Below are 26,919 nucleotides of genomic sequence, written 5' to 3'. Positions count from 1 at the left end.
GTAGACCAACCAGAAGTTGGTCTACGTCTCCATCCTCAGTTCCATCTCCATCCTCAGTTCCATCTGCATCTCGCTCCTGCCATCTGGAAAAAGATTCTCTCAGTCTTAGAATGTAATCGCTCACATTTTCTTCTGTATGCTGTTTACAATTAAAGAAACTAGCTCTCAACTGTGCCTTGATGGCTGGTTTAGCAAATAGGGTTTGTAATTGTTGCAATACTTCCACTCCAGTGTCCTTTCTTGCAGGTTCAACAAGATGCAATTCACGCTTAGCATCCCCTTCTAGAGCGCCCATCAAAAAGTCTGCTTGCTGTTGTTCATTAAGTCCTTGGGCCCTCAGCATGGCCTCCACCTGAACCCTCCATTCTCCAAATTTAGCTCTGTTACCATCAAATTTTGGGATCCATGCAGCCCCAATAAACCATGGCATGACACACTGGGCCATAATGGCTGGACTATTGCTACCCTCTGCTGGTGGGTGAATGCTAGTACCTGGAGTTGAATCCATTTCCTATCAGTAGAGCTGGTGTCCTGTCCGACAACGCCAAAATATATCACACAGGACGGTGAGTTTTTGTGTGAGTTTTCAAATTGTTTCACCAGCATGTAAATCATCCACTGAGAGAAAATGAGTCACGTCCAGCTACCTTGCAAACCATTTATTTTGTGTTCTCTTTAACAATAACAATAGGTAGGAGGCCAAGATAAAATATTCTAAAAGAGTCATTTGGTCCATGGTCCATCCAAATATTCCCTTTTCCTTGGTTAGAGTTTGTCCGAGTCCACCATCCACAAGAGGGTGCTGCGCCAGGTAGAGCAGCCAACTGGATCTGTCACTCCAGTGCTGCTCTGAAGTCCAGTCTATACGTTATCCGTCCGTGGTCCTCTTCGTGTCGGCTGCAATGAAGCAACATACAGTCACCTTCTGATCGTCACCCACAGAGAGCACACACACACACATCAGCAGAACTCTTCCCTTCCACTTATCTGGTCACGGCGATGTACAGTGATCGTGCTGCGTCAGATGGAGCGAGCGAATCGAGCTGTCCCTCAAGCGTGGCTCTGTAGCTTCATTGCGACGAGCCCAGCGGTACCCGACCACCACCGAGTCCGTGATCCTCTTCCTGGCTGCGACAGGGAAGCAACACTGTCATCCTTTGATTGCCACCCACCACAGTAGAGATCCCACCCGCACAGGTAAATTGAGCACTTCCCTTCAACTTAGCTGTCATGCGCGTTGTACGGTGATCTTTCCTTCAGTCCGTAACCTTCTGGTGCCCATCCCGGTGAAGACTGTTTGTCCAGGCATAATCCCTTGGGCTTCTTTTGTGTCTGTGTTCCTTTCTCCTTTGCTGTTCCTCCTCTGCCTTTTCTACCCTTTCCAGAAAACACCCACACCTGTCCTTAATCAGCCGTTCATTAGTCCCATAGTGCAGTAGAGTCCGTCACTTAGCTGTTTATAGTATTCACACCCAGATATCAATCTTAATGCAAAAATCAACACAAAATACACACAGGCATGAACACATCACATCAGTCTTATTTACATATTTACATACTGGGTTTCCATACCATTGACAGCCCAATGTTTCCACATTTCACAGAATATTATTTACTGATTTTGCTCATTCCTCACTTGCTACTGGAGCACAGGGAACAAATATAATTGTGTGCTTCAGTCAGGTCTGCGCTCCACACACGGGCCGCGCGGTCTGGTCTGCAATATTGTAAGGACTGGGTTCTATGTTCTGGTTATGTTCCACTTGTGTGTATTCAGTGGTTACCTGATGCTGAGACTTCCCATGGCCGAGAAAGCATCATGGTTACGTGCAGCTTTCTCTGCCAATGTGCGTCTTTGTTTACATGTGTTCTGAGTGTTGATTGGCTGGGAGGCTGGGGAAAGGGCGGGCGTAAGCAAGGAAAAGAGTGAACAATTTTCTTCCCACCTAGTGATGGAAATTCCAGGTCTTTTTTAGAGAACCGCTCAAAAAAGAGAACAAAACCTGTGTAGTGCTGACTATTAGAAATGCTTCTTTATTGACCTATTTTATCTTTTGTGAAGAAGTGTGGTCAGAAATGTTGAGGACTGGAAGAAATCAATAGGAATATCAAGAAGAACAAACAATCTGGTGTGTATAGTAGATTGTATGTTGTTATTTTTTTGTGATACCACTCATACCCTTGACGATACATCTTGTATGTTTTAATATTGCAATATCTTGTATACACACACACACACACAACATTGTCCCACCTTTATTCTTAAATTAATATTTAGTATTTTGGGTCTAATCAGTGATCTTATCTGGTCTTAATCTTGCTTTGACTATGTACAATCTGTGACCCGGCCACATTTAAATGAAAACCAACTGAGACACTTTGATTTCTTTTTCAGTTTTTTATTCTTAAAAATGATTTGAGATTCTTGGAATTGCTTCACGTGTGTCAGCACTGACATGGGCTTTTCTTTTCTCCCTCAGCTGGAAAGAATTCATGCAGCAATGTAGTATGCCATTGGCGCTCTGCAGTGATCCTACTATTTTAAAGCTTTGCCATAGAGGAAATCAAAAGCTGTGAAGATTTTTCAATATATTGATATGAATAATAATTGCATAGGATAATAGCCATGCTGTACAATACACATTAATATAAAACAATATGTTAGGGTGATTAGTACAGATCTCCTACAGTAGTTCTATACACTTTGTTTTTTTTGAATATTTTCAACATTTAAGTGCATTATATCATATGAATAGTCTTTATGTGGCGGTCTGATACATAGTTATTAGTGATTTAATACATACAGTACATACATATATTAAGTTAAGATTTAGAGGGACATTGCAAAGCCCTTAGAAAGTAATCAATATATTCTGATATGATATTAGTGAATGGCCAGTACGCAGAAGAATGATGGATTTGTACACGTCCGTCATATTAGATTACGGTGGTTTTCACAGTACAGATTATCGAAATGAAGCCACTCTTGAGAAAGAAGAAAATAAATTCTGTATCAAACAGAAGCTCAAAATCTTTGCATGCATTACTTTTAAAGTAGTAAAAAAATGTTAAACCAGTAAATCAAAGGGGAAGAAATATATTAATGTCAACATCGGCATGCAGCAACAATCAATATAAGGTTAGCAACTCCATCAAGGGACCTCCTGACTCTTAAAATCATAAGGCATGCCTCATTTAATTCCTCCACAAACATACTTTTAATGGCAGATATGTCATATTCAAAACTGGATGAAGTCCCCTTCTTGTTTACCATCATGTGGTCGATACTTGTGTAATGAGACCTGCAAGTTAAAGGACAAATTCAAAGAATCACAGGTGTGGAGTTCAAAGCCTTTTTTAACAACAGCGTTCTGGAATGAAATTACAGGGTTGATCAAGCCACAGGCTGGTTGTGCATATTTATAATCAGGATAAATAATTCAGTACCTACTCAGCAGATGAGCTGCTCAGTTTGTATTCCTCTGACGCAGATTCTTGTCTTTGTGGTTGTTGGTTGAATTAGTTTTCCTGTGACAAGAAGCAAAATACATGATCACTCTTCATCCAAAATGCTAGTCAGCCATTCACATAGCAAAAAACTGATGTATGTACAGTAGGCTTGTAAACAATCAGGAGGTACTTTAGAAAGGTAAAACCATGCAGCAACAAAAACGGCTATTTAATTGTCTTTGAATGTGATGGTATTTTAGGAACTGCAGAGCGATCAATTTTCACCAACAACTATCTCAGAGTTTGACACAGAACAGTCAAAAATCATTAATATTCAGCATACACAGGGAAGGGACGTGCCCACCAATGTAGTCTATTACAGGCACAAGGCATTCATAACATTACTAGATCATACATTATTACAAACAACTATTATTGACTGAATTAGTGGTTAAATTTATTGATTTTACTATGACAATGTAAATGAAAACTAATGCAGCTACAAATGTCTCGCTCATGTCATCAGCATATACACATTTAATGGTATTTAACATTAAAGGAAGGATAACTGCACACACTGTAGGCCACTGGTTTTCTAGTGAAACTGCTGTCAATTTGAACTAATGACTAACCATATATAAAACAAGCTAAAACTCACTGTTGATTTACAACATCCCAAGTTTGACTCATTCCACCACATCATCTCGTGTACCTCCGAACAAATTTTCTGTTAATAATGTTTTTATGGAGGTTTTATTAACTTTACTCAACAGCATGAGTTGCAGACACAGTCTGGCTTTGCTTTCTCTGTCACTGAGGGCTTCTGAGGGTACAGGGGCTTCACTATCATTCTAAAACTACCAAACATCCTGTATTCAAGTAACGCAAATGCTCCTTCTTACTTGCATCTAAGTGGTAAGATTTATTAGTAAGAGTCCACTGCTGGATTGCATGATCACAAGTGAGCAAGACAAAATGATGTTAGACGGAAACTCTTAATGATCAAAGGTGTAATACAGTTTTAACTATTGAATAAAATATGCTGTGCAAATGTAAGAACTGATGTCACATTCCATCAATGATAGGAGCCAGAGCTAAAGCACTGAAGAGCTGCATTTGGTTTGATAGATGTACGTTTTATTCAAGCACTTGCTTTTGCTCTTTAGAAAACATATAAAATTAAGATGACAAGACCTAAATAAATTAAAGCTGTGTATAAATACTAAGTCCTCCATCAGTGAGAATGTTAGGTTCCTAAACAAGCCTGATTTGATCCAAACAGCCAATAATGTGTGGGACTGGGAAGATACATTTACTGTTTTACAATCTTTTTCCAAAACTTTTTCCATTAAGATGAAAACACAGACACCTGTTTAAATGTTTGAAATTGTCAGTGACACAAATCCTTATCCTAGTGGGGACACGACAATCTGTTATTTTTCAACTCCACTCATTTCCAGTTTTTATGCATGATTACTTTCAAACAGGCTAGTGGAATCAATTAAAATAAACTAAGACATATCTAGACAAAAATGTAATTTAATGAAGGTTTGGCTGGTTGTTTTCTGTGATCTAGATTCACCACACACTGTACAGTGTGCTCCACTGAAAGTCAGTGTTGAAAAAGTCAATCATTTCAACTTGTGCTTGAAAACAATCAGAAGTGGTGAAGTGTTTGTACTTACACTGGTCCAGCTAGATCATCATCTGAGAAAAAGAAAACAGAGACATGAACACAGGAAGCATCACACAATAGTGAAATAACATGTTCAGACTGTTGTCCTGCATTGAGAGTTACTCACAAAATAACAATCTTAATCTTTATGTCATCATGCACTGACAGGTTGCAATCACAAACACCAGTTCACACACAAAGAAAAAAGACATGATAAAGTGGCAAATGGCACCTAAAATAATTTTGTTTTAAATCCTCTAAGCAATTTTTAAAGAGTTATAACGTAATAAAAAAGGGCCATCCTTTAGGTACTTAAAACCAGTCAAATTAAAGCCTATATAGTATTTATAAATAAAGTAAAAGCCAGACATTAGTAAAAAGCCAAACAAAAAAATCCATAAAGAAACATAATCCCTATCCTGGGAGCAAAAGAAGTATATCCACTTAATGCTTAGATTAATTGAGAACATTACTGCAGTAGCATAGAATGTGATTTTCAGCCTGGTTGTCCTTACTTTCTAAAATGCATACATCATTTCAAACGGGCTATCTGCAGGATAGAATGTACCCCTGACAATTTTCTAGGCCCTTTTGGTTCAGGTCCTCTAGTGTAGGGAGGAATATTGAGGTTTTGGGAAGTAGCTGATAAAACTTTGGAACATTTATGCTATGTTCTATCTGTTCCCTTAAAGATGTTTTTGATACTCGTTTATATTAAAATGTTACCCCTATAAGAGTTTTGCAGATAGATTATGTCATTTCAAAATAAAGTTGGTGGGAAAAAAAAGAGGATGATCAGCCGCTCCATCATCATCATCATCTGTCCTCTGCAGTAGCTGATAAGTCAGTGAAGCTGTATGAAACAGGCCACAGCAGAGTGATGCAGAGCAGTTAGCATTTAGTATAATAAACATGCACTTGACACTCGTGCAGGAAATGAACAAGGCTGATTGAAATTCATGAGCATGCAGTCTAACACTTACCAGCAGCATGGAGTAGGTTAGGCGGTTAGGGAAGAGGAGGAAGGATGGGAAACATTACAGCATGATGCAATCAAACATCCCAGCAGGAAAAAACATAATTAACAGAAATAGGAGAAATCTTGCTTTCCTTCACTTCACCTTTATCTATATTGCATTAATAGCTGGAGTGCGTCTCTCAATGAGGACCAAGAAACATGTGACGTCTATTTGTAAATCAGCAGAGTTCAATGTGGAGGTATCTTTTCTAAATGACAAAATGCTACTAAAGCAATAATGAAATTAATTAACCACTCTTTCCTGTAACGTTTTGAGAAAGGAAAACATTGGTCCTTAAGGATGCTTGCTATCCTGCAAAAGTGTGTCAAAACCTAAGCTTATGGGCCAAATACATCATGGTCTCCTGGAATAAGTGAAGAGAGAACTAAAAGGAAAACATTGTTTGGGAAGCTAAAGTCCCCAATAAAAAGGAAGAGCCCTTGAATTTCACCCTGCAAATCCCAGTGACCAACACAAAATAGAGTAGGGCTTTAAGGTGATGCGCTTTCTGGACCTGAACGCAGTTTGTAAACCCTTTCAAACAAAAATGACATACGGTATGTAGAATGCATTTTAAATTAGATAACTGTCACCACAGGTGACAGAGTGGGTAGTTGCTTTTAAGTTGCAGTTTTTGTACATAATATAAAATATTCGATAAGAAAAGGTAATATGCTAGAGCAGAAAACTGTTCTACATAAGCATGTAAAACTAGTACCTGTAAGTGCTAACTGAAAAGCTTCACACACAAACTATTTTGTGCGCAAAATAGTTTCTGGTAGAGGAGATTATTAATGATACTGTGGAGTATGTTTCTCTTCCTGATAGAAAAGGCATGGAAGTAGACGTACAACTTTCTTTAAGAAAGTGATGATTTAAAGGGTAACACTCTGCATCAATGCACTCATAACAGCAATAACTAAATATCCCTGTTGGCAGAGCAAGGGCAGCTCTAAATTGCCACTCTTTTACTGCCTGCTGCACCTGATCTGCATGTGACAACTTTAGAATTCAGTTTGAGGAGAAAAGGTCGCTCAAATACCAGTAATGCATAATGTATCAAAACTCTTCCACTGAATGAAGCTGTATCTGAAAGGTGCGGAAAGGAGAAGAGACCTTGTGGCTATGCTCCCTAAAGGGATGACAGAAGGTCCCTGAAAGCTAATTATTATTTTAAGTTCTGTACATGGCAGCATCGTCTTTCTAATGAATACTGAATGGGTGAAAATGTCCTGACAAGGTGAGATCTACTGCTATGGTGTCTCCCTATCAGGTCAACGTGTGCCGGTTGAATTACAGCATAGGAACTACAGAGTGTCTGATATCTGAGCTTGTGCTTCAAAGCAACAGTTTGACATCACCTGAACTCACAGAATACTTGGATCAAAAACTTCAAGATTATGAACTAAATTAACTGAGTTTACAGATAAAACTGAGTTAGTAAACTTAAACATGTCTAAAGAAACCTCAAAACAGAAGTCAGCTAAAACCTCCATGAGCTAAATCATAGCCTACTTACCGTCTTGTAAATCCTCTGGCTTCTTGCGCTTTTCATAAACAACAATAATAATGACCAGGATGATAATCTCAGCCAAAACGCCCAGAAGAGGCCACAGGGGGGCCAAGTGGCTGCGGACCCTCAGCGTAGACTTCTCATCGCGGCTGCCAAACATGTTGGTGGCGTTACAATGGTACTCGCCCGGATCTGAGACAATGTCCAGATTAGCGATGTAGAGCTCAGTGTAGTTTTCCCGGCTAGAGATGTAGAAGCGCCCGGTGGTGTTGTCAATCTCCTGAAGAAAAATAAATTGACAGGTTTAACGGTTTGAGAATTCTTTATATTCTCCATCAATCAGCCCAAACAATATGACCACATGCTTAGAATTGTATTGACAGATTACAACTTGGACACCATGATACCTATAAAAGTGTGTTTCCAGGTTTAAAATCAAAAGAATTTGCCTTAATTGTGTACAGAGTGCATGTTGTCCCTGGGCTCTGTACCCAGCCATGTACCATATGTCATTATCTTTATTTTAACCTTAGACAAAATGAGTCATATTGTTTGTCTGCTTTATTAAAACTATGCATGCAGGTATCTTTTAAGTTCATCAAAATGTTATTTTAGGCTGAAGGAAAATCTGCAGCATTTGGAAATATTACAAAATGTGTTTAATGAATGAATTGTGCCTATCGGTGTGACTCACCCTAAAAACGCCATTGTCGAACTTACGCCAGGTCCACATAGGGTGAGGGAAACCAACAGACTTACAGTAGAGCACAGCCTGCTGGCCCTCATTCCTGTTCTCACTGCGTTTGTGGCCTCTAATCTCAGGAGCAGCTAAAACAGAAGGACCAAAGATGATTTCAACAAAAAGCTCCTAAAGGTCGAAAACAACAGGCTGTGGTTTTTACAAGGAGGAGTTTGAAATAAATTATCAAGAATAACAACATTTTGACTATTGACTTTGACTCCTAGGATATAATTCAGTTCAGTGCACACAATGTTCTCAATCAGAAGAACTTATGCTGGTCTGACAAAGACCAGCTTGTGATAATAAGACCAGTGGTTTTCAACCTGCGGTACAGAAATCCGAAAGGGGTACGAGTGCATATTGAGTAGGTCCGTGAAAACATCAGATCAGAAAACAACAATCAGTGTTTACATTTCACAATAGCTATGCATCAATCAATCAATCAATCTTTATTTGTATAGCGCCAAATCATAACCAATGGTATCTCAAGACACTTTACAGTAGAGCAGTCTTAAGGATGGACTCTTCATTTTATGGATACACACATATGCATATATACGTATATACACATACATATGTATCCCACACCCAACATGAATTCATCATGGCGGCAAGGAAAACCTTCTGTTAAGCAGCAGGAACCTTGTGTGGATCCCATTCCTATGATGAACAGCCATCCACGTTATGCTGTGTTGGGTGTGTGCAGAGGAAAGGGTGGAGACAGAGTTGTTGAGACTCTGTAACTCCACACTAAGGATCCCACGGACCTGCAAGACAAAAGCCAGAAGGAGTACAGGAGCAAACACACAAGGGAAGAAGCAGACATAGAGGGAGTGTTTGAGAGAGGAATGGGACCCTCTCCGGTCCCTCTCTAACCTCAATGACCTCTCTCTTAACGCCCTCTCCAACCTCTCTCCAACCGAGCATGCCAGACCCCCCCCCCCCCCCGGCAGTCTATGCCTATTGCATCTTAATTATGAGCTATGAGCTGGTTCCTAACTAAAAGCTTTACCAAAGAGGAATGTTTTGAGCCTAACCTTAAAGGTAGAGAGGGTGTCTGTCCCCCGAACCGTGGTTGGTAGATGGTTCCAGAGAAGTGGGGCCTGATAACTGAAAGCTCTTCCTCCTATACTACTTTTAGAGACAAATGGAACAACGAGTAGTCCAGCATTTTGAGAGCGTAGTGTTCTGGGGGGTTGTATGGCACTACAAGCTCCTTGAGATAGACTGGTGCCTGTCCATTTAGGGCTTTATAAGTGAGAAGAAGAATCTTGAATTATATTCTATATTTTATGGGAAGCCAATGCAGAGAGGCTAATACAGGAGTAATGTGATCTCTTCTCCTAGTTTTAGTCAGTACACGTGCTGCAGCATTTTGAACCAGCTGAAGTGTCTTAAGCGACTTGCTCGGGCAGCCTGCTAAAAGAGAATTACAATAATCCAGTCTAGAGGTAACAAAAGCATGGACTAGTTTTCGGCGTCGCCCTGAGACAGGATAGATCTGATTTTAGCAATGTTACGGAGATGAAAGAAGGCAGTTCTTGAAGTTTGTTTTATGTGAGAGTTGAAGGATAAATCCTGATCAAATAGAACCCCAAGGTTTCTAACAGTTGTGCTTCGTGCCAGAGTAATGCCAGCTAGGGCATACAAATGCATACATTTTCAGTTCCTGAAGCATCTTTTGTATAATCTGTGGAGCTATCTAAATCTAAACACTGTCTGAATGAGCTGTTTGTATTGCTTTTTTGGTTGTGTCTAAAAACAAAAACTCTCTAACTGTTTCAGGACAGACAATACAGTTGTTGTCTTATCTTTTCATTAGTCAGACCACAACACCAACTTCCCTGTCTGCTCAGTGGGATCCAATTGTTCTAGTTAAATCAATACAAGAAAGGGACGAAGGGACAAATCTACACTACCGTTTTAAAGAGCTCATGTTATGCTAAATTGACTTTTCTGTGCTTTAAACATGATCAAAGTGCTATTAGGCTTTATACACATGCACAAAGTGTTTTTTTTCATTGATTCCCTCGATGGTTAGTTTAGTTAGAGGGTGATTTGCTCCTTTCTTACTGCAGGGTGAGCTCAAACACATCGCTCCAATTTGATGTTCCCACTTTGATGACGAATTTGACGAGACACTGAGCTGGAGAAGCTGCGCCTCCAGGAAGCTGTCTGCCGTGACTGACATGTAAACAGACACGGCCACAATGGTGAGCATGTCAGCATCCTTGGCACAGTGCTATGTTTGTATTTTCTACAGTCTATGAATGTACCGGCAAACGCCCCGCCCCTACGCTCTGTCTCGTGTTTATAAAGCAGCATGAGCTCGGCTACAAAGTAGGTGGGAGGAGGGCGGGCTGTCCTCTGGCCCTACGTCAGTGTGGGCCAGAAGGAAGTCAGTGTCCTGCCTATAGACACACCCACTTAAGAATATGCATAAGTAGGTCGCAAATCAGCGTGTTTGTGTAGAGTTGCTCAGAAAGTGACTTTCAGTGCTTAAAACTCTGGAAAACAGGCGAGTTTGGGAAAATAAACCTCAATTACTCTGTTTTTTGGGTTCTTAGAACAAATGGAGATGGGTGAAAAATAGCATGACATGGGATCTTTAAATCATATCACGACGTACACACAAAAATAACATGCTGAAAGAAAAACAAAACCTTGCCTACATTTGATTTCTGACCACTCACACAACAGTTCTTGCAGACCCCTGGAGGCTTAGAAAATAACATGATGTCAAATCATGCAGAATTGCAGGGTACTGCACTCATCAGAAGAGGAAAACACGAGATGGATTTCATTTTGTACATTTTCATCATTGTAAAAAAATAATAATCAAAACATACATAAACTAAATGAGTAGAAAATGTAATTGATCGTGTTACATTTGCCTAAAGGTCTCTAAAATATGTCTTTTCAAAATGACATTAACATTAGGCCTACTGTATGTTGTCTACTGAATTAGACAACATAATTCTGTGTTGGACTGTGATTCAGACAAATAGAAACCTGGCAAAAAATAAATAAATAGGATCCCGCCCCCAAATCTAGTGTTCCTTCACATCAAAGCATGTGTCGGCTGAAAAGGCCAACCAGATAATCCTTTCCCATCAGACAAACAAGACACCATCTGCTGCCACTGAGCCACGCATTGGCTGGATGGAGGAATCAAGGATGCTGCTGCACCCTGAGCAACCAGGACAGATCCTCACGACAGGCCCTAATAACTGCTGTAGCTCACATAGATCCACAAATTATCACCTACATTTGACTTCAATGGTGGCATTGCCCGAAGGACTTGATAGAAAGGTGAAGACACACATATACACTCCAGCATTGTCTCCTCGTGGTTTTTTAAGCCTGTTGGTGCAAAGACAAACAGAGTCAAGTCACATCCTGTTGCACAATATTACACAGCTTTTCTGCAATTACTCACTCGTACTCCATGTTCATCTTGTTGGTGAGTCGCGTTTCGGAGATTTCCTCACCGTTCTTCATCCAGAAGCTTTCCTGCAGGACGCTGTGGGCGCTGGTCAGGTTGCACTGCAGTGTGAGTCTATCACCCTCCACAGGAAGTATGGCATGTTCAGAGGCAACAATTGACGGCTCTGCAATTGACACATCAATCAGCTACAGTAAAAAATAGGCAACAGCGAAACGTACAAATCAAAACCCAGTCCTAGAGGGCTGTAATGCTGCAGGTTTTAGATGTTTATCGGCTCAAACACTTGAATCTGATTTATGTGCATTCATGCAGTTTTGTAGAAAGACATGTTGGACTGCAGTCGTCAAGGACCAGGTTAAGACAATTTGGCCATAGGTAAGTGTTTCCCAACCAGGAGTATCTGTACCAATAACAGACTACACTACTACAGAATTCTATATACTATAGCAGACTACAAGGGGTTCATAAAAACAATCATCAATCTATTTCACATAACTATGTCATTTGAAAACATCCCAAAATAGACTAATTAATAATTTAAAGCTACTCCAATCACAGGGTATAGCGTAGGGCAGCTTGCTCAACTACACCCCCCCCATTGTATTTGTTGTATGTGTGATTTGATAAAAAGTCTAAGAGTGTACAAAAGACAAAAATAGATGATTGTGAAAAGAATAATCAAACATGAAAGTCATCTAAAAAAAAACTCTGGATTTCATCTCCAGAGTGGGATGAGTAATTCTGGACATCTGTCTGTAACTAGTTACTAACGTATAGCTATACGCAATGATTAGCAATAAGATTACGAGCATGACCAATCTGAAGTGTTCATTTAATTCATCACCACTTCTATTTACAGCATGTCTTATGGCAAAACACCCAGTCCATATGTGAGCCAATGATCCTGTTAATTACTCATTTTCATACTGACAGCTTTGACTTGTTTAGAAAACCTGAAATCAAGTCCTCAAACAATGGCTATTTTAATTAAGGAGTGAGCGCAAAGGATAATCCTGATTATCTACAACTTGTTTACACATGTAGAAACCAGTTTACCTTTTAATCTGTTGTCACAGCATGAAACCTTAAATACAATGAACTCTCTCCATCTTTAACACTGACAGTATTACTTAATTACTGTCCTTAGTGTTTTCTTTGCTTGTATTTTGTTATTGGTTTAAGCACCATATACAAGTGGAACATTGCAGCACTAGTGTGTTTTCTACTGACAAATAGCTAAACATTTACTATAATAAATATTTTGAGCAACTAATTAAATTGTATTGTTTTACACTGCACATCAGAATAACTCTTACTGCCTTTTACATACAGACACAAAATTATTTTGTACATAAAACAACTAATAAATGGATAAATGGAGGGGGTTTTCAGAGTCCGATACTGATGCAAAATTGGGTGCTCATCATTAAAAGAAATGAAGGTATATATATATATATATATATATATACATATATATTAGGGATGTCCCGATACAACCGTTTCACTTCCGATACGATATTGATACTGCAGCCTTGAGTATTGCCCAATACCGTTATCGATTCGATAACAGCACAAATCATAGATACTTTAATTATTTTTACTATTAATATATATATATATATATATATATATATATATATATATATATATATATACACACACACATAGCAGAAACTAAAATTAAAGCTTTTTGACAAAAAAAAAAAAAAAATATATATATAAAATAATTGTTATTGTTTTATTGGTCATTATTTTGTCAAAAGGCTGAACTTACAACAAATTCACTTTTAACATTTTGTGGTGATTCGGTGAGATGACAGTTATGGAGTACTATGGGTTTGTCATGATCCTTTCATTTTTACTTTTAGTAGCCGTTAAACCGCCTCGTATCGCCTCTGACATGATCTGACGTGTTTGTGACCCAACGTGACACAGCGCTAGGACAAAACAATTGTCTTAAATGGACTATTCCTGTGGTTAGAAGAGGTAAGGAGGAGAAGAAAGAGACATAGCAGCTCATGTGAGTGTTTGAAACAGCTGTTCTAGAGTTAAGGAAAAGGATAAACACACGCTGAAGCAACGTGTGTGTTTTCAGAGGGCTAAAACTCCAGAAAACAGGAGAGTTTGGTAAAATAAACCTTGAAATAGTATGTCGTTGGGGTTCTTAGAACAAATGGAGATGGGTGAAAAAAAATAGAATAATACTGGACCTTGAAAGGTCCAGTATTATTCTAGTCAATCACCGACCCTCAAGTCCTCTTCATAATATATACACAGTATATATATAATTTTTGAAGTTTAACCTTGTTACAGAATATGTTCCAACTAATTAGGGTAACATTAAAAGAGGAGTTTACTGTAAACGATAAACAATAAAACCAAAAAGGGGAAATGCTACTTTCCCTTCAATTAACTGCTTATTAGTCAAAAACCTTAACATGCATTCAAAAACATGTTGCAAGCAGCATTTTTTTATTCATAAACATAAAAAGAAAGATTGTGATTAGAAACATGGGGAAAACATTTGTACTTTTGATGAGTAGTAACATAAGAAATAAGGTGTACAACCCTTGGTGTGAGAAGCTGGTCTAGGGGGGAGATGGTGACTACAGGGAAGACTTAAGGGACACAGTCACAGTGGGATCTTCTACTCTTGACCACTCACTCTGTAGCACCATTACAGTGGCCTGAGCTCGGATCCAGCTGGTGGTCGGGTTTTGGTGCAGCTCGTTGCGTCGGAGGTCATTGCTTGCCCTGCACTCGTAGGTCCCAGCATCATCCAGTGTGAGATGGGAAACCCGCAGAACACTCACAGCACTGACGCCATACGCCGTGTTAATGATCACCCGTCTCTTACGGGCACCATCCCACAACTGCCTAAAAGAGTCCGCCCGGTTGTTCTCAGAGTACCACCACTGGATCTCAGGGGTGGGGTTACCTACCACATTGCAATTCAGCTCAAAAGTGTCGCCTGTGAGTTTGGTCTCAGAGAGAGGAGATTTCATGAAGCCCGCTGGTGGAGGAGGTTTTTGAAGAGTAAGAACCAGGGATGTGGCGATGAAAGAAAACAAGCACAGCATGCAAAGAAAGGAAAATAAGAGGGCAAATTAAACAAAAAACCTGACACCATTGAGTGATTGGAGAAAATGTAAATAAAAACTAGAAAGAAACACAAAAATGTGAAACATTGGTATTTTAAATGTTAATGGATTATCTTCTAAAACCCCAATATGTACTCTACCCTGTCTTTTTTGTATTGTGTTTAAATCATGTGTCAAACTCAGTACCGTTGAATGATTTTGCAACAAGTTCCAAAGTATTGATTATTAAGTAAAATGTATTATTGTTTTGTTCCAGATATTTATTACTGAATGTTTGTGATAGCATCACACAGTTGCTGCAGATAGGATCCATACTAAAAGTGTTGGTTGACGTAAATGCATTCATTTTCACTTAGAGCCCTAATATGAACATATTTGCATTATGGCCTAATAGCTCAATTAATGGAACACACTTATAACACTGCAGGCGTGGATATTTATCATTACACAGATTTCTAAGTCTGATGTGTTATGACAATAAGCATATGAGAGGAATCTTGCTTCAATTCACCACCTCAAGGTGCTGCCACTTTTCCATGGCTCCAAAATGTTAGTGCACAAGAATGAAAATTGGCGTGCATCGGTAGGCTCATTATCACCCAAGTTTATTTTCTAAAATCACAACCTTTGCACAGGATATTACTTGTGGATTATTTGGACCCCGTTTTTGATGTAAGCAAGCGTTATAAAAGAGGCCCCAGCCCTGGTGACTGCAGAGCTCATGTTTGATATGGTTTACCCTTTGAGGCACAGGGCATTATCCTAATGGGCGACCGTGGCTCAGGTGGTAGTGGGTCGTCTTCTGATCGAGAGGTTGGGGGTTCGATCCCAGTACCTGACTATGTGTCGAAGTGTCCTTGGGCAAGACACTGAACCCTAAGTGGCTCCCAGTGGTTGACTAGCGCCTTGCATGGCAGTCTGTCCCACTGGTGTGTGAATGTGAGAGTGATTGGGTGAATGAGCTGATATGTAAAGCGCTTTGAGACTGCTTCAGTGTGGGGATAAAGCGCTATATAAAATCAAGTCTATTTTACAATTGCAGTTAATAAAGTACCCAAATGCTTCCCATAACTGGTCTAAGTATAGTATAATACTCTGTTGTTCAGAGCACCCACTTTGACACAAAAAGCCTTATGGCAGAAAGAAAGAAAGTATTTGCTAATAATAGAATAGTTATTGCATAGTGCTGGTGGTGGAGAATGATGGAGGACAGCAAAGGCAGCAGCCATCAGTCTACAGGCATCGTGGAGCGTATGAGATTGAAATGAGATTTATAGAAGCTGAAGCTCTTGATCTCTGGGGAGCATGTGGGCGCATGGTGAGAGACCCTCTCCCGTTTCCATAGAAGCGCTCTACAGCAGCAATGCAGGAAGATGGAGAGCTAGCCAGCCAGATTGGATAGGCCATCACAAAACTGAGCATCCCATGTCTTCACGTTTAAGTAAAGCTGACATCATTAAACTGCTGATCAGCCAACAATTATCTCCAGTACTGTTGACACAAACAGACCAGCAAACGCCACAACTAGAAATCCAAAACAATGCCTCAGCTGCGACAAACAAGTGCTGAGAGATGGGCCTGACACCTCAATGTCTCAAAGGTGCTGAGCCAGCATGCCTCGTCCAGTCGTGTCATTAGACCGTTCACCTCTGAAGGACTCTCATATGAGCTGGTGTCAATTTAGTCACTTTAAAAAGTGAGATCTTTGAACAGGAGCTTAACCCTGGTGAACCATCACATGATGCAATGCAAAAAACATGAAAGACAAATTCAAGGTTTAAGGAATAAAAATTTGAAATGGAAGATTGTCCAAATGTTAAAAACTGCTATATTAGGGCGTGAGATCTTTAAAACATGGCATTGCAATCCTGTTCTCCGTATCACGGTACAAAGAAATGTTGAGATCGTGATCACTGACCTGTCGGTCTCTGATACCTGGCCCTCTGATGAGCTGTTACAATTACAGTGGCTGAAAATAAACAAGAGCCAAATATCGTAGTGCTTTCATCCATTCATGTGGTTGAAAAGGACTGGATTACAACATTACTAAGAGTGATGCTGATGGAGGCCTATAGATCACTTACTTACTCTCAACCTACAGTTTATTTGTTATTTTATAAAATACCTTAAAGTCACTGTATATATCGGTACATTCCTAATATTTTTGGTGGAGTTAGTGTTAGCATTGATATGCTTCCACTCCTCCCAGCTTGAAATGCAGTGTAAAAACCTGGAACCTGCATAGAGCTAGCTTCTTCTTTCTGCACTCTGGCATCCAAAAACTTGTGGAGAGCAGATGGAAGCATTAATCCATATCAACTATTATAATCAATTCAGATTCAAATGACTTCTATAGTGATATCTCCATCCCAGGTAACTGCCACATGCAAAATAAAGTGGAGGAGCAGACGCAGCAGAGGATCCTAACAACAAGCATGAATACCTCCTCTCTACTAACAACAGCTTTTGAATGGGTCTTCTAAAGGTGTGCTTTGGTATCTTCAAATGGACCTGAACAGCAGATTCGTCAAGATCTAGAAGTTGTAATTGAAGCCTCCACTGATCAGGCTTCTGTGTCCAGCACATTCGACAGATGTTTTATTGAAAGCTTAAACAATTTGACGCCCAAATCAAGATCTCAAACTGATCTTAGCACTCTTTAAACCATCTCTGCATGGACATGAAAAGTCTTTACACTGCCTAACACAATCCTTAGGAAGAGGGTGTGCTATAACTATAATGTAAAAATAGATGATGGTTCATTCACTGCCAAACACAGCAAACTAACTGCCTTCTTCCGACTGGGAATCCTGGTGCCATGAATCCATTTTGAATAGGGCTGCACTAAAGAAACCGATTCATCGGTTTGTTTCTTGTTGATTAATCTATAAATTAGATGAGTGCAGTTTTTTAGTTTGTATGCTTAGCTAACAGAATGAAACAAAACAATTGACAAAAAATAAATAAAACAATTTTACAATCCCTTTAAAAAAAAAAAAACAACTAAATCTAAAGATCTTTGTCTCTCTATTCTTCTACATGTGTCACTGAGTAGTGCAGGCAGCTTGTGCTTCACAAATAACTAATTAGGCTAGTACAGTGTGCTAAGGAGCGGAACTCAGTCGGCAGGTCCATTGAGACTGGATATAAATGATCCATTGATCTGGATTATCTAAATTAAGTTTTAATTAGGTTTTTAAATCAAAGAAGCATCAGCCCTACAAGTTATATCAAATAAACATGTTTACTTCATTTAGTCCACCTTTCTCGTGGCTCTTTGGTCCAGTTTCAGTTTGTGTTCACAGGTCTTTAGTTGGTGCTTTTAGTGGTAGTCATGGGTCAGTCAACCATGGATATCCAAACTTATGTCTGACTTATCGGCAGCTATGCAGTTATATATAAAACAAACATATATGGACTTTGTATTCTGACACCTTTCTATCATAACTGGCATTACCTTATTCTAGATTCTGTGCAGACACGAGATCAGCAAACCCTAATTCCCAAAATACATAGTTTTGCTGACTAAATGCAATGTGTCCTGGTTCTACGCATCAACTTTGAGAATCTAAAGTCCACCTTCTGCCTAATACATTCTCTGCCAGGTGCTGGAATAATTATTTCCTCAGTTTTATGCACTTCAGCTCATAATGGTCATGTTTTTATGGTAGTTCAGTGTTCATGCTTTTGTTGCTATTTTAAAACCATGTAAATCCCTGAAGCATTCAAATCCAGTTTGAAGAAATCAGTGTTTTTTTGTTTAGTTTATTACATAAACAATTGTATGGCTTAAGAAACACGAGTTGCAATAAGGAATGTAAACATTTTTAAAAAACATGTTTCTTTAACTCAGCTAGGATCAATCAACAGCACTACCCAATACCCAAATACATATGTATTCAGCTGAAACAAGTGGGTTTGGGGTTTAGTTACTCTTTAAATTAACATTTTACTCCTTCAACGTGGAGAGGTGAGTGCACAGAAGCATAAAATGAGGCAAGTGGACTTCTCTGTCTGCTGCACAAACATTCAATAATGTAGAAAACAAAATAAACAAATACAAATTCTTTTTTTTAAAAAAACTTTAAAGCCTAATGTCACTCACACTCTGACACGATCTGACTGCTAACATTGTACGTTCATATACGACACGTCGGGGTCTTGTTTCCGGAAATCCAACGTACAAATTAGAAGAAGAACTCTGAAGCGTCGCCATTAAAACAGAAATAGAAGAAGAACCCGGAAGCAGAGACCCTCGCAAATCTCAGCAAAAAGAGCTTTAAAAATGAAAAGACGGCGATATGATGGAGTCACACTTCACAGTGTTTAAGCCTGTAACATCCTATTTTGGCTCTACAAAAATATCTGTCTGTAAGTATTTAAATGATAGTAATCTTAGCTTCTATTAGATACCAACGTTAGTCATTTTATCATGTTTCCAATTTGTAATTTGTAAGAAAATATTCGGCGCTAATACCGCTAGCATCCCTATGGCAGTTTCCATGTAAATTAGCATTGTGCAAATCGCTTGTTAATGCTGCTGTTTTTTGAGGGTTTTAGTTCATTCTAAGCTACTTATTTTATGTTGCAATGTATATTTGCCTATTAAGATTGTAATATGCATTTTCTTTGTTTCTGTATGTGGCAGTTTTACAGTCTTTCCAGTAAAACACACCAAAACAGCGAGACGCTTCCTGGTCCTCTTCGCCATATGTAAAGCTAGTTCACACACACTAGAACAGGCAGAATACCATGTATACTACACAATGCATGACACACGATTTAGCAGAGATTTGCATGATCCTACAAAATAGACGCTCAAAATGGGCTTGTGCTGCAATCATGCTTTTACAGTGTCCTCTGGGTATAAGGATTCCTCATATCTACCTAAAAACCATTAATTATTATTTATAATCTTGTTTTTATTGCGAATGTGAAACTTCTCCCACTCTCGCTCATATTGAAGGCGAGATGTGTTGTAAGTGGGTGTTCAGTATGTGTATTGTACGGTGGCTGGTAAGTGTCAGGTGAATGCATTTACAGAAACGAACACAAATGCAAACTGGCCACAATGGAAGTGTTTCCGACAGACCGGTATTACAGACGGACGGGTATTATGATATGATAGCCTGATATGAAAAATATAAGAGTATCCTAATCAACTTACTTTCATACGCGTTTCGATGTCTTCTTCTTGTTCTTAACTGTTCTGGTGGGTTAAAAACATCTGCCAGAAACGTGTCCGTCTGTAATACCGGTCCGTCGGAAACACTTCCGTTGCGGAAACCCGGTGGCCGGGAAGTGTCAGGTGAATGCATTTAAAGAAATGAACACAAATGCAAAAAGGTCACAACACGAATGCTGTTTCACTGCAAACATCCCTCTGTATTAAAGCAGGACGCTCTGTGGCCGGGTTATTTCTTCATATCAATGATCTGATCAAATCAACCTGTTATATTGTTTATCAATGACGGCATTTCATATTCCTTCAACCCACCTTCATTCACAGACTAAGTGGTTTTGCTCTACTTACGCGCGGTGGGAGTGTCAGGAACCTGGACCAGAGTAAAAGAGAAGTCTAATAAAACAAAATACTGTGATGTTACAATAGACCCCATAGTGAATAAGGTAGCGTTTTGTTTGCAGCCCCACCAAGACTTATTTCAGTGTTACAGGAATTACAAATTGCGATCCTTTGCTCTCTTTTTTTTGTGTAATACTGCAGAACTGCCGCCAAGCTAAGCTAACCGTGCTGTTGTTTGTGAACCCAGTTCACCCAGTTTGTGAACTTATAGTATTTAACACTTTTTTTTTTTTTAGCATTGTAGACAAGTCAGAATAAATACTAAGATTATACCAATATATATATATATATATATATATATATATATATATATATATATATATATATATATATATATATATATATATATAGTACTGTATTCTCCATTAGACGGCCAGCAGAGACTGATACATATCTGTTTGGTTGGGGATGAGATTGATGAACCAAGGGTCATTTGGAAAAGATGAGAATTAATGTAACTCCGCTGCGCATCTCAGGAGTTAACATATCCACGGTTGAAAGAGGACATTAAAGCCACGGTTCCCTTGTGCAGCATCTCAGCTCTAAAAATAGAAACATGCAGCAAAATGTACTGGTGCTATTTACAGAGCTTGCTCTGCTAAGGTCTAACATCTAATTAATGCTGCAAAGCAGAGCTGTGGATTTCTTTGCGTGCATGTCTGACCCTAGTGAGACAGTGTGCGGATCTGTGCATGTACAAATGTGTGTGTGTGTGTGTGTGAGAGAGAGAGAGAGAGAGAGAGAGAGAGAGAGAGAGAGAGAGAGAGAGAGAGAGAGAGAGAGAGAGAGAGAGAGAGAGAGAGAGAGAGAGAGAGAGAGAGAGAGAGAGAGAGAGAGAGAACGTCTTCATCTTTCACACCAGATTTTAAAGTTGCGCATTTTTCCTTGCGTGCACCCCGCCTTCCTAAACTCAATATTCAGCTCAACATATCAAAAGACATTTTCGGGACGTCGCACAGGCCTCAATGTGGCCCACTTATGCAGATTGTAAACCCATTCATGATTTATTCACCCCTCTGTCGTTGTGATTCGATGTGAAATTAGGATCATTTGAAAAGCCTGGACTGATGTAACGAAGGAAATCTATCACATCATGAAGATGCGACCTGTTTTCTCCTGCTGTGTGCTTACTACGGCGTGTATGTAAATGTGATGCTCTCACCGTTCTGCGATGAGACGGACTGCAGCATCAACGCGCCGAATATCAGCAAGGAAAAGGACATGACTGCAGCGTCCTGTCCGATAGGTACCATCCTCTGAAGAAGAGCGCTGAGGTGACCTGGAGATGCAGGCTTTCTCTGCGGGGATCCTATGCTCTGCGGGGCTCTACCCTCCTTGCACTAGATGGTGGAGGGTGGAGGTGAGAGCAGTCCTACCTGTGCGTATCTCTGCTGGCAGCCCCGTGCAGCGCCAGAGGCACCTTTTATAAGCCCCGTTTTAAGCCGCAAATCACGCGAGATCTCAGTGCAGCACGGAAACGGAGCTGCGCGGCCATAGACATTATTTACGTAGACGCTGCATCGACTGCTGCAGCCCACTTGAGCGGTGCGTCTACAGGGCGGCCATCTTGGAACGGTGCCACTCTACATCTATAGAGGAATGATGTGTTTTACACCATTAAAGTTGTCATAAATCACTCAATTCTCAAGCAATTTTCACGGAGTTTGTTTGTAATAAACGTCAGACATAGATAGATAGATAGATAGATAGTATTATTATTGTTGCTATTGATATTATTATTATTATTATTATTATTGCTATATTTATATTATATTATATTCTTCTTCTTCTTCATCTTATTATTATTATTATTACTATTATTAGTCACTATTAATTAATTAATATTAAATCCTTATCATCATCATCTTTATTATTATTGTAGCCAAAGAACTGAAATAGAAGAACATAAACAATCCTCACAAATAAAGAGTCTACAAGAGTATTTAGTGATTGATTCCCTGTCTGACAGTTTGCTCTGTCCAGTCAGTCATGTGTGTTTTAGTCATCACTGCAGAGCACAGACCTCTCAGATGCCAAAAAACCTCCCGTTTTATGCCAGTTGCCATTGTCTCATTAAGGTTTTCCAAAGACTACTGTCTTTGGGAATCATGTAACCAGATGTAAAGAATTGTCTACAACAAAATATTCCATCATTATCAAGGCCTGTTACTAGCTCTAATAGATGCTGTATTATAACCCATCAATTACTGCAGTTAGTCTGTTTTCATTCTGTGTAACAGGCTGTTACACGCTAGATTAATAACATCGATGCTTCTGTCCGTACTGTCGGTGTTTCTATCACTATAGCTATAACAACCTGCTGACAATATAACATGTCCATGCACCGCTGCCTCCACCAGCACCGTTCCAAGATGGCGGCGCTGTAGACGCATCCCTCCACAGTCGATGCGGCGTTTAAGTATATTATGTCTATGTGCGCGGCAGCCGGCAGCCAATCAAGAGACGGAGCACATGTCGACTTAAAATGCAAATAAATAAAATATATAGAACATCTCAAGTTTTACTTCACAAATAAGGAATGTTTAGAAAATATGAATGTTTTTATTATTATTTCTACTTTCTGTAACATAAGTTTTGGAAGCTGTATTAAAGACTTGCCAAAATAAACGACACCGCTTGTATTCAGACACTGAGCGTGGGGTTTGCTCGTTCGTTGTTCCAGTCGCCTTGTTTTCTCGGTGCATCACTACAAACAGCAGACTTTTGAGCCTAGGGAGCACCCACAGTGTCCATCATGTTGTAAACAAAGCTCTGAGGTGCTACTGGAAGAAGGAGGCTGCTGGTCCTTTAAAACTTTTTTACTTGATTTTATTTTGTGAAGGTTTTCATTTTATATTGCCGTTTTTTTCATTTGATAGTCACTGTGTTTTTGGCACTTAAAATATTTGTATATTATGTGCATTATATTAAGAATTTTTGAATTTGGGAAAACTTAAATGAACATTTTTTATCAATAAAGGGGCAATAACCCCGCAAACTCTGCATATGACATTTATTTACATTTCACCACAGGCCTCCATTTTTGGATTATTTTATTCATTTCATAGCTTAAATCTACAAAGCCCCAGATATGACATGGTAAAAAAAAATGTGGCCAAGGAATGCTAATTAATAACGTTCCTGGTGGTTAGCGTGACTTGTTGCTGGAGCAACAGCAGATGCAGTCAAAGAGGACTATTGTTTGAATAAAACCTGCATCAAAACTTTTGAATCCCTGCATCTGGGTCCTACTGTCTGTTTAACCTGGTCGGGACACAGGTACCAATCCATCCTATACACAATTGTGAAAGAAAATGAAGCAATAACCTGTAAGGGGTAGACAAGGAGTGAAATTACATTAATTTGCCTTGAGGTGTCATCCAAGATTGAGTTTATAGTGCCTTGGCTCACTAGTTATTAATAGTTATTAAGACCTTGTCATTCAGGGTGTGAATTATTGTCAAACTGTCTACTCTCCAATATAAACCATATTATATTACATTATTGCATAAACCACAAACAAATAGTCAAAATATAAACATTTATTAATCAAACAAGTTAAACCTGTTTACACAATAACTAAAAGAGCACTACGCTCACTAAGCTAAGGATAAATGCTTGAGTATATACAATTTAAAAGTAAAAAGCTAGAAGAAAGAAATAAATGAAATGAAACAGAGCATGGTTTCAGTGTGTGTGTGTGTGTGTGTGTGTGTGTGCGAACAATGATGTGATCAGCATGGAAATGAGAAATATGGGACTGTAATTACTTTTAGGCCCAAATAGATTTTGAGATTCAGAGTACCTTGAGTTCTGATGAAAGATCTGTGGTCCGGGTTGGTGAGAAGAGTCTGAGGCCGTAAGGCGCGGCTCTGGACCACTGAGTATGTTCAACATGTCTGGTTCTGGACTTGGTCAGCCTTTCGCTGGTTCTTCAGCGGGTTTCACGGTTGGTGTCAAAGCTGGTTTCACAGAGTAAGCAGGTTTCAACTGGTTCCGGCTCGTGAGAGGCCTGATGGGCCTGGTCCTTGTCCAGCACATACAGGCTTTGTTCTTGTGTTGCTTCAGTTGTTCAGTTCACAACAGTGGGAACAGAGGTTTTTCTCTGGAGCGTGCAAGCTTAGTTAAAGTCTAATAAAACAAAATACTGTGATGTTACAAAGAAAATATAAAAGTACATTGCGATGGGGTTACTCAGCGTCCTGCACCGACAAAATCCAAATATTTAAATTTTGTGCTTGGTTTTATTTTGGTGATGACATACTGCATCTGGGTTTAAGCAATTACCATTGGTTGATGTTTTGGCGGCAGCCTATCAGATTGCTTTCGGTGATTTATGGGCTTGTGCATGGATGTGTTCATGAGTGGATGAAAACTTCTTAAGAAAATACATTTTTGTGGGAGGGAGGAGGACAAATAGAGGTTCAATTCACTGTTCCTGTGGTTAAAAGGTGTGCCATAGTATCTGTGACAAGTTACAGAAAAGGTCTCCTACAAACCACTGCATGAACCACTCAGCCAACTGGGCGGTTGTGGAAATGTGTACATTTTAAAGGGGACATATCATGGTTTTAAATCCTTCCTTTTTAGATATAAATCATACAGTTGTGGTCTATATAAAGCAGAACTGCAATGCTTAGGTCTGAATTCCTCATTATTAGAGCTCCCCAGACCCCTTTTCTACCCCTTTTCTGATGTGCTTCTTAGAGCAACTCGTTTTGGTGCTGTCTCTTTAAATGCAAATGAGACACTTCATACCCCGCCCCCTCTCCAGGTTCAACTCCACCCTGCTCGGCCATTTTTGTAGTTTGATAGAAGAGATATGGCTATGTAGCAGCGCAGAAAAACTTTATTCACACGTTATTTACAAAATGTCAACAACAGAAGACTTGTCCATCCAGCCTTACATGTTCGAGCCAGAGTCTGACCCGGTGGAGCGAAATGAAAATGAAGATGATGAACCTGCAGAACCCTAACAAGTGAGCTAACACAAGCACCGAGCTAACGCTAGCGCCAAGCTAACGTCACGAAATGCATTTTAATAGTCTTTTCGGAGACAAAAACGGCAAAATAAAATGACTAATGAAAACTTCAGACTTAAATTAAATCACGTAGGCCATATCATCAAGGATCTAAAACGAGCACACAGCGCTAACATATGAAGACAGTGCAACTGCTAATGCTAACAAAACAATGACAGGGACGTCTTATCATCACACTTTTTAGCGTTATTTACAGCTTACCGAAGTGCTCTGTTCGTCGTCTCCAAAGATAGAAGGAATTGAACCCTCAATCAGACAAAGTCTTTCGGCAAATCCTTATTTATACTGGTGGAGGTTGCAGAAGCAGTCATCCTTGAAGTGCTTCGCGCACACAAAAATGACCTTACCCACAGATGTGGGTACATTTCTGTGAAAAATAAAACTCAACCAGGCACTTTGAAAAGGTTCTGATGCTGGGAGACGGTGTAATGAAGCGTGTGGGTTACTACATCCAACAACTGAACATTTTGACTTATCCTCTCGTAACTTCTGCATCCTGGAGCTTGGACTACAAAATAAAAGCGAGAAATAAAAATGGCGGATTGCTCGAAGTGTTGGACCTGGAGTCGATGTACTAATTTGGCAGTTCCGCTGACGTTATTGTTCAAAAAACGTAATAGAGAATCGAAAAATCGAAACAGATTGAAAAATGTGACCAAAACAGAATATAAAGATATCAACGGAGCACCTGAAGAGATTAATTTGAACTTTTCTGTGCTTCTAAACACTCTAAATATACATCAAAATGCATTTAAGGGCTAAAAAAGTGGATTTCGCAAGATATGTCCCCTTTAAGATAGAATAAAAATTTAAGCGACTGTAGTTGCTTCAGTCGCATTCCTTTAGTAGGAGTGAAGCACTGTGATTGTCATTACAATATGGTGCAGGCATGAAATATATCTCCACTGATCCAAGTGATGATGAAGTAAATCAATGTTTTGTAGAAGTTCAGTTAAATTCCAAAGAGTGAGAGGCACTGCAGCCGGTGACACAGAAAGTGTCGAACACAGGGCCTTTTTGCTGTGATGCAGAATTCAGAACATCAATTCTCCTTCAAAGAAATCAAAAGACCTACTATATGGCTACTATATGTATCCTATCCAAAAATGTAATTGTTGCTAAAGCTAAATCACTATGGTGTCAATAAAAGCACAGTGAGGCCATACTCATGTGGTGATAAAATGCTTGTTGGAATCAATGATAAATAGCAGATAAAACAAAAGTATGACTGAACATAAAGAAACTGCAACAAGGCATTTATTTGCAGAAATTATGGCTTTTGTTTTGAAAGCACATCAAAGCTTGTATGAGTATTGTCCAGGTAATTCAAAAATGATGTATGTTG

At 39.4% G+C, this 26,919-nt stretch overlaps 1 protein-coding gene across 4 annotated transcripts; it reads right to left on the bottom strand.

Annotated features, from left to right (window-relative positions):
• Window positions 1-1,740: 1,740 nt before the first annotated feature.
• LOC114465057 (neuroplastin-like) lies at window positions 1,741-21,991 on the bottom strand. 4 transcript variants are annotated; one of them, XM_028449807.1, is made up of 8 exons: window positions 21,695-21,991; window positions 11,839-12,010; window positions 11,668-11,762; window positions 8,352-8,485; window positions 7,664-7,937; window positions 5,136-5,157; window positions 3,448-3,528; window positions 1,741-3,302 (listed from the first exon to the last, which is right to left on the bottom strand). In XM_028449807.1, the coding sequence occupies exons 1-7, from the start codon at window positions 21,783-21,785 to the stop codon at window positions 3,468-3,470; spliced, it is 849 nt and encodes a 282-aa protein (XP_028305608.1). In that variant the 5' UTR covers window positions 21,786-21,991; the 3' UTR covers window positions 1,741-3,302; window positions 3,448-3,467. The 4 variants fall into 4 exon arrangements, with proteins under 4 accessions (XP_028305608.1, XP_028305607.1, XP_028305611.1 ...); XM_028449806.1 differs by having other exon boundaries at window positions 3,452-3,528; XM_028449810.1 differs by having other exon boundaries at window positions 5,136-5,145.
• Window positions 21,992-26,919: the final 4,928 nt, after the last annotated feature.

This window comes from Gouania willdenowi, chromosome 6 (assembly GCF_900634775.1).
Source record: "Gouania willdenowi chromosome 6, fGouWil2.1, whole genome shotgun sequence".
Lineage (NCBI taxonomy): Eukaryota > Metazoa > Chordata > Actinopteri > Blenniiformes > Gobiesocidae > Gouania > Gouania willdenowi.
Note: the sequence above shows the minus strand (reverse complement) of the source record. Positions and strands in the feature narration are given on the sequence as shown.

Excerpts from the sequence above, each read along its gene's own strand:
- LOC114465057 (XM_028449807.1), bottom strand. The coding sequence starts at position 21,785 with ATGGTACCTATCGGACAGGACGCTGCAGTCATGTCCTTTTCCTTGCTG. Across the intron at positions 11,763-11,838 it reads AAGATGAACATGGAGTACGA|GCTTAAAAAACCACGAGGAG; the intron begins GTGAGTAATTGC and ends TTGCACCAACAG. Across the intron at positions 3,529-5,135 it reads GATGATCTAGCTGGACCAGT|GAAAACTAATTCAACCAACA; the intron begins GTAAGTACAAAC and ends TTCTTGTCACAG.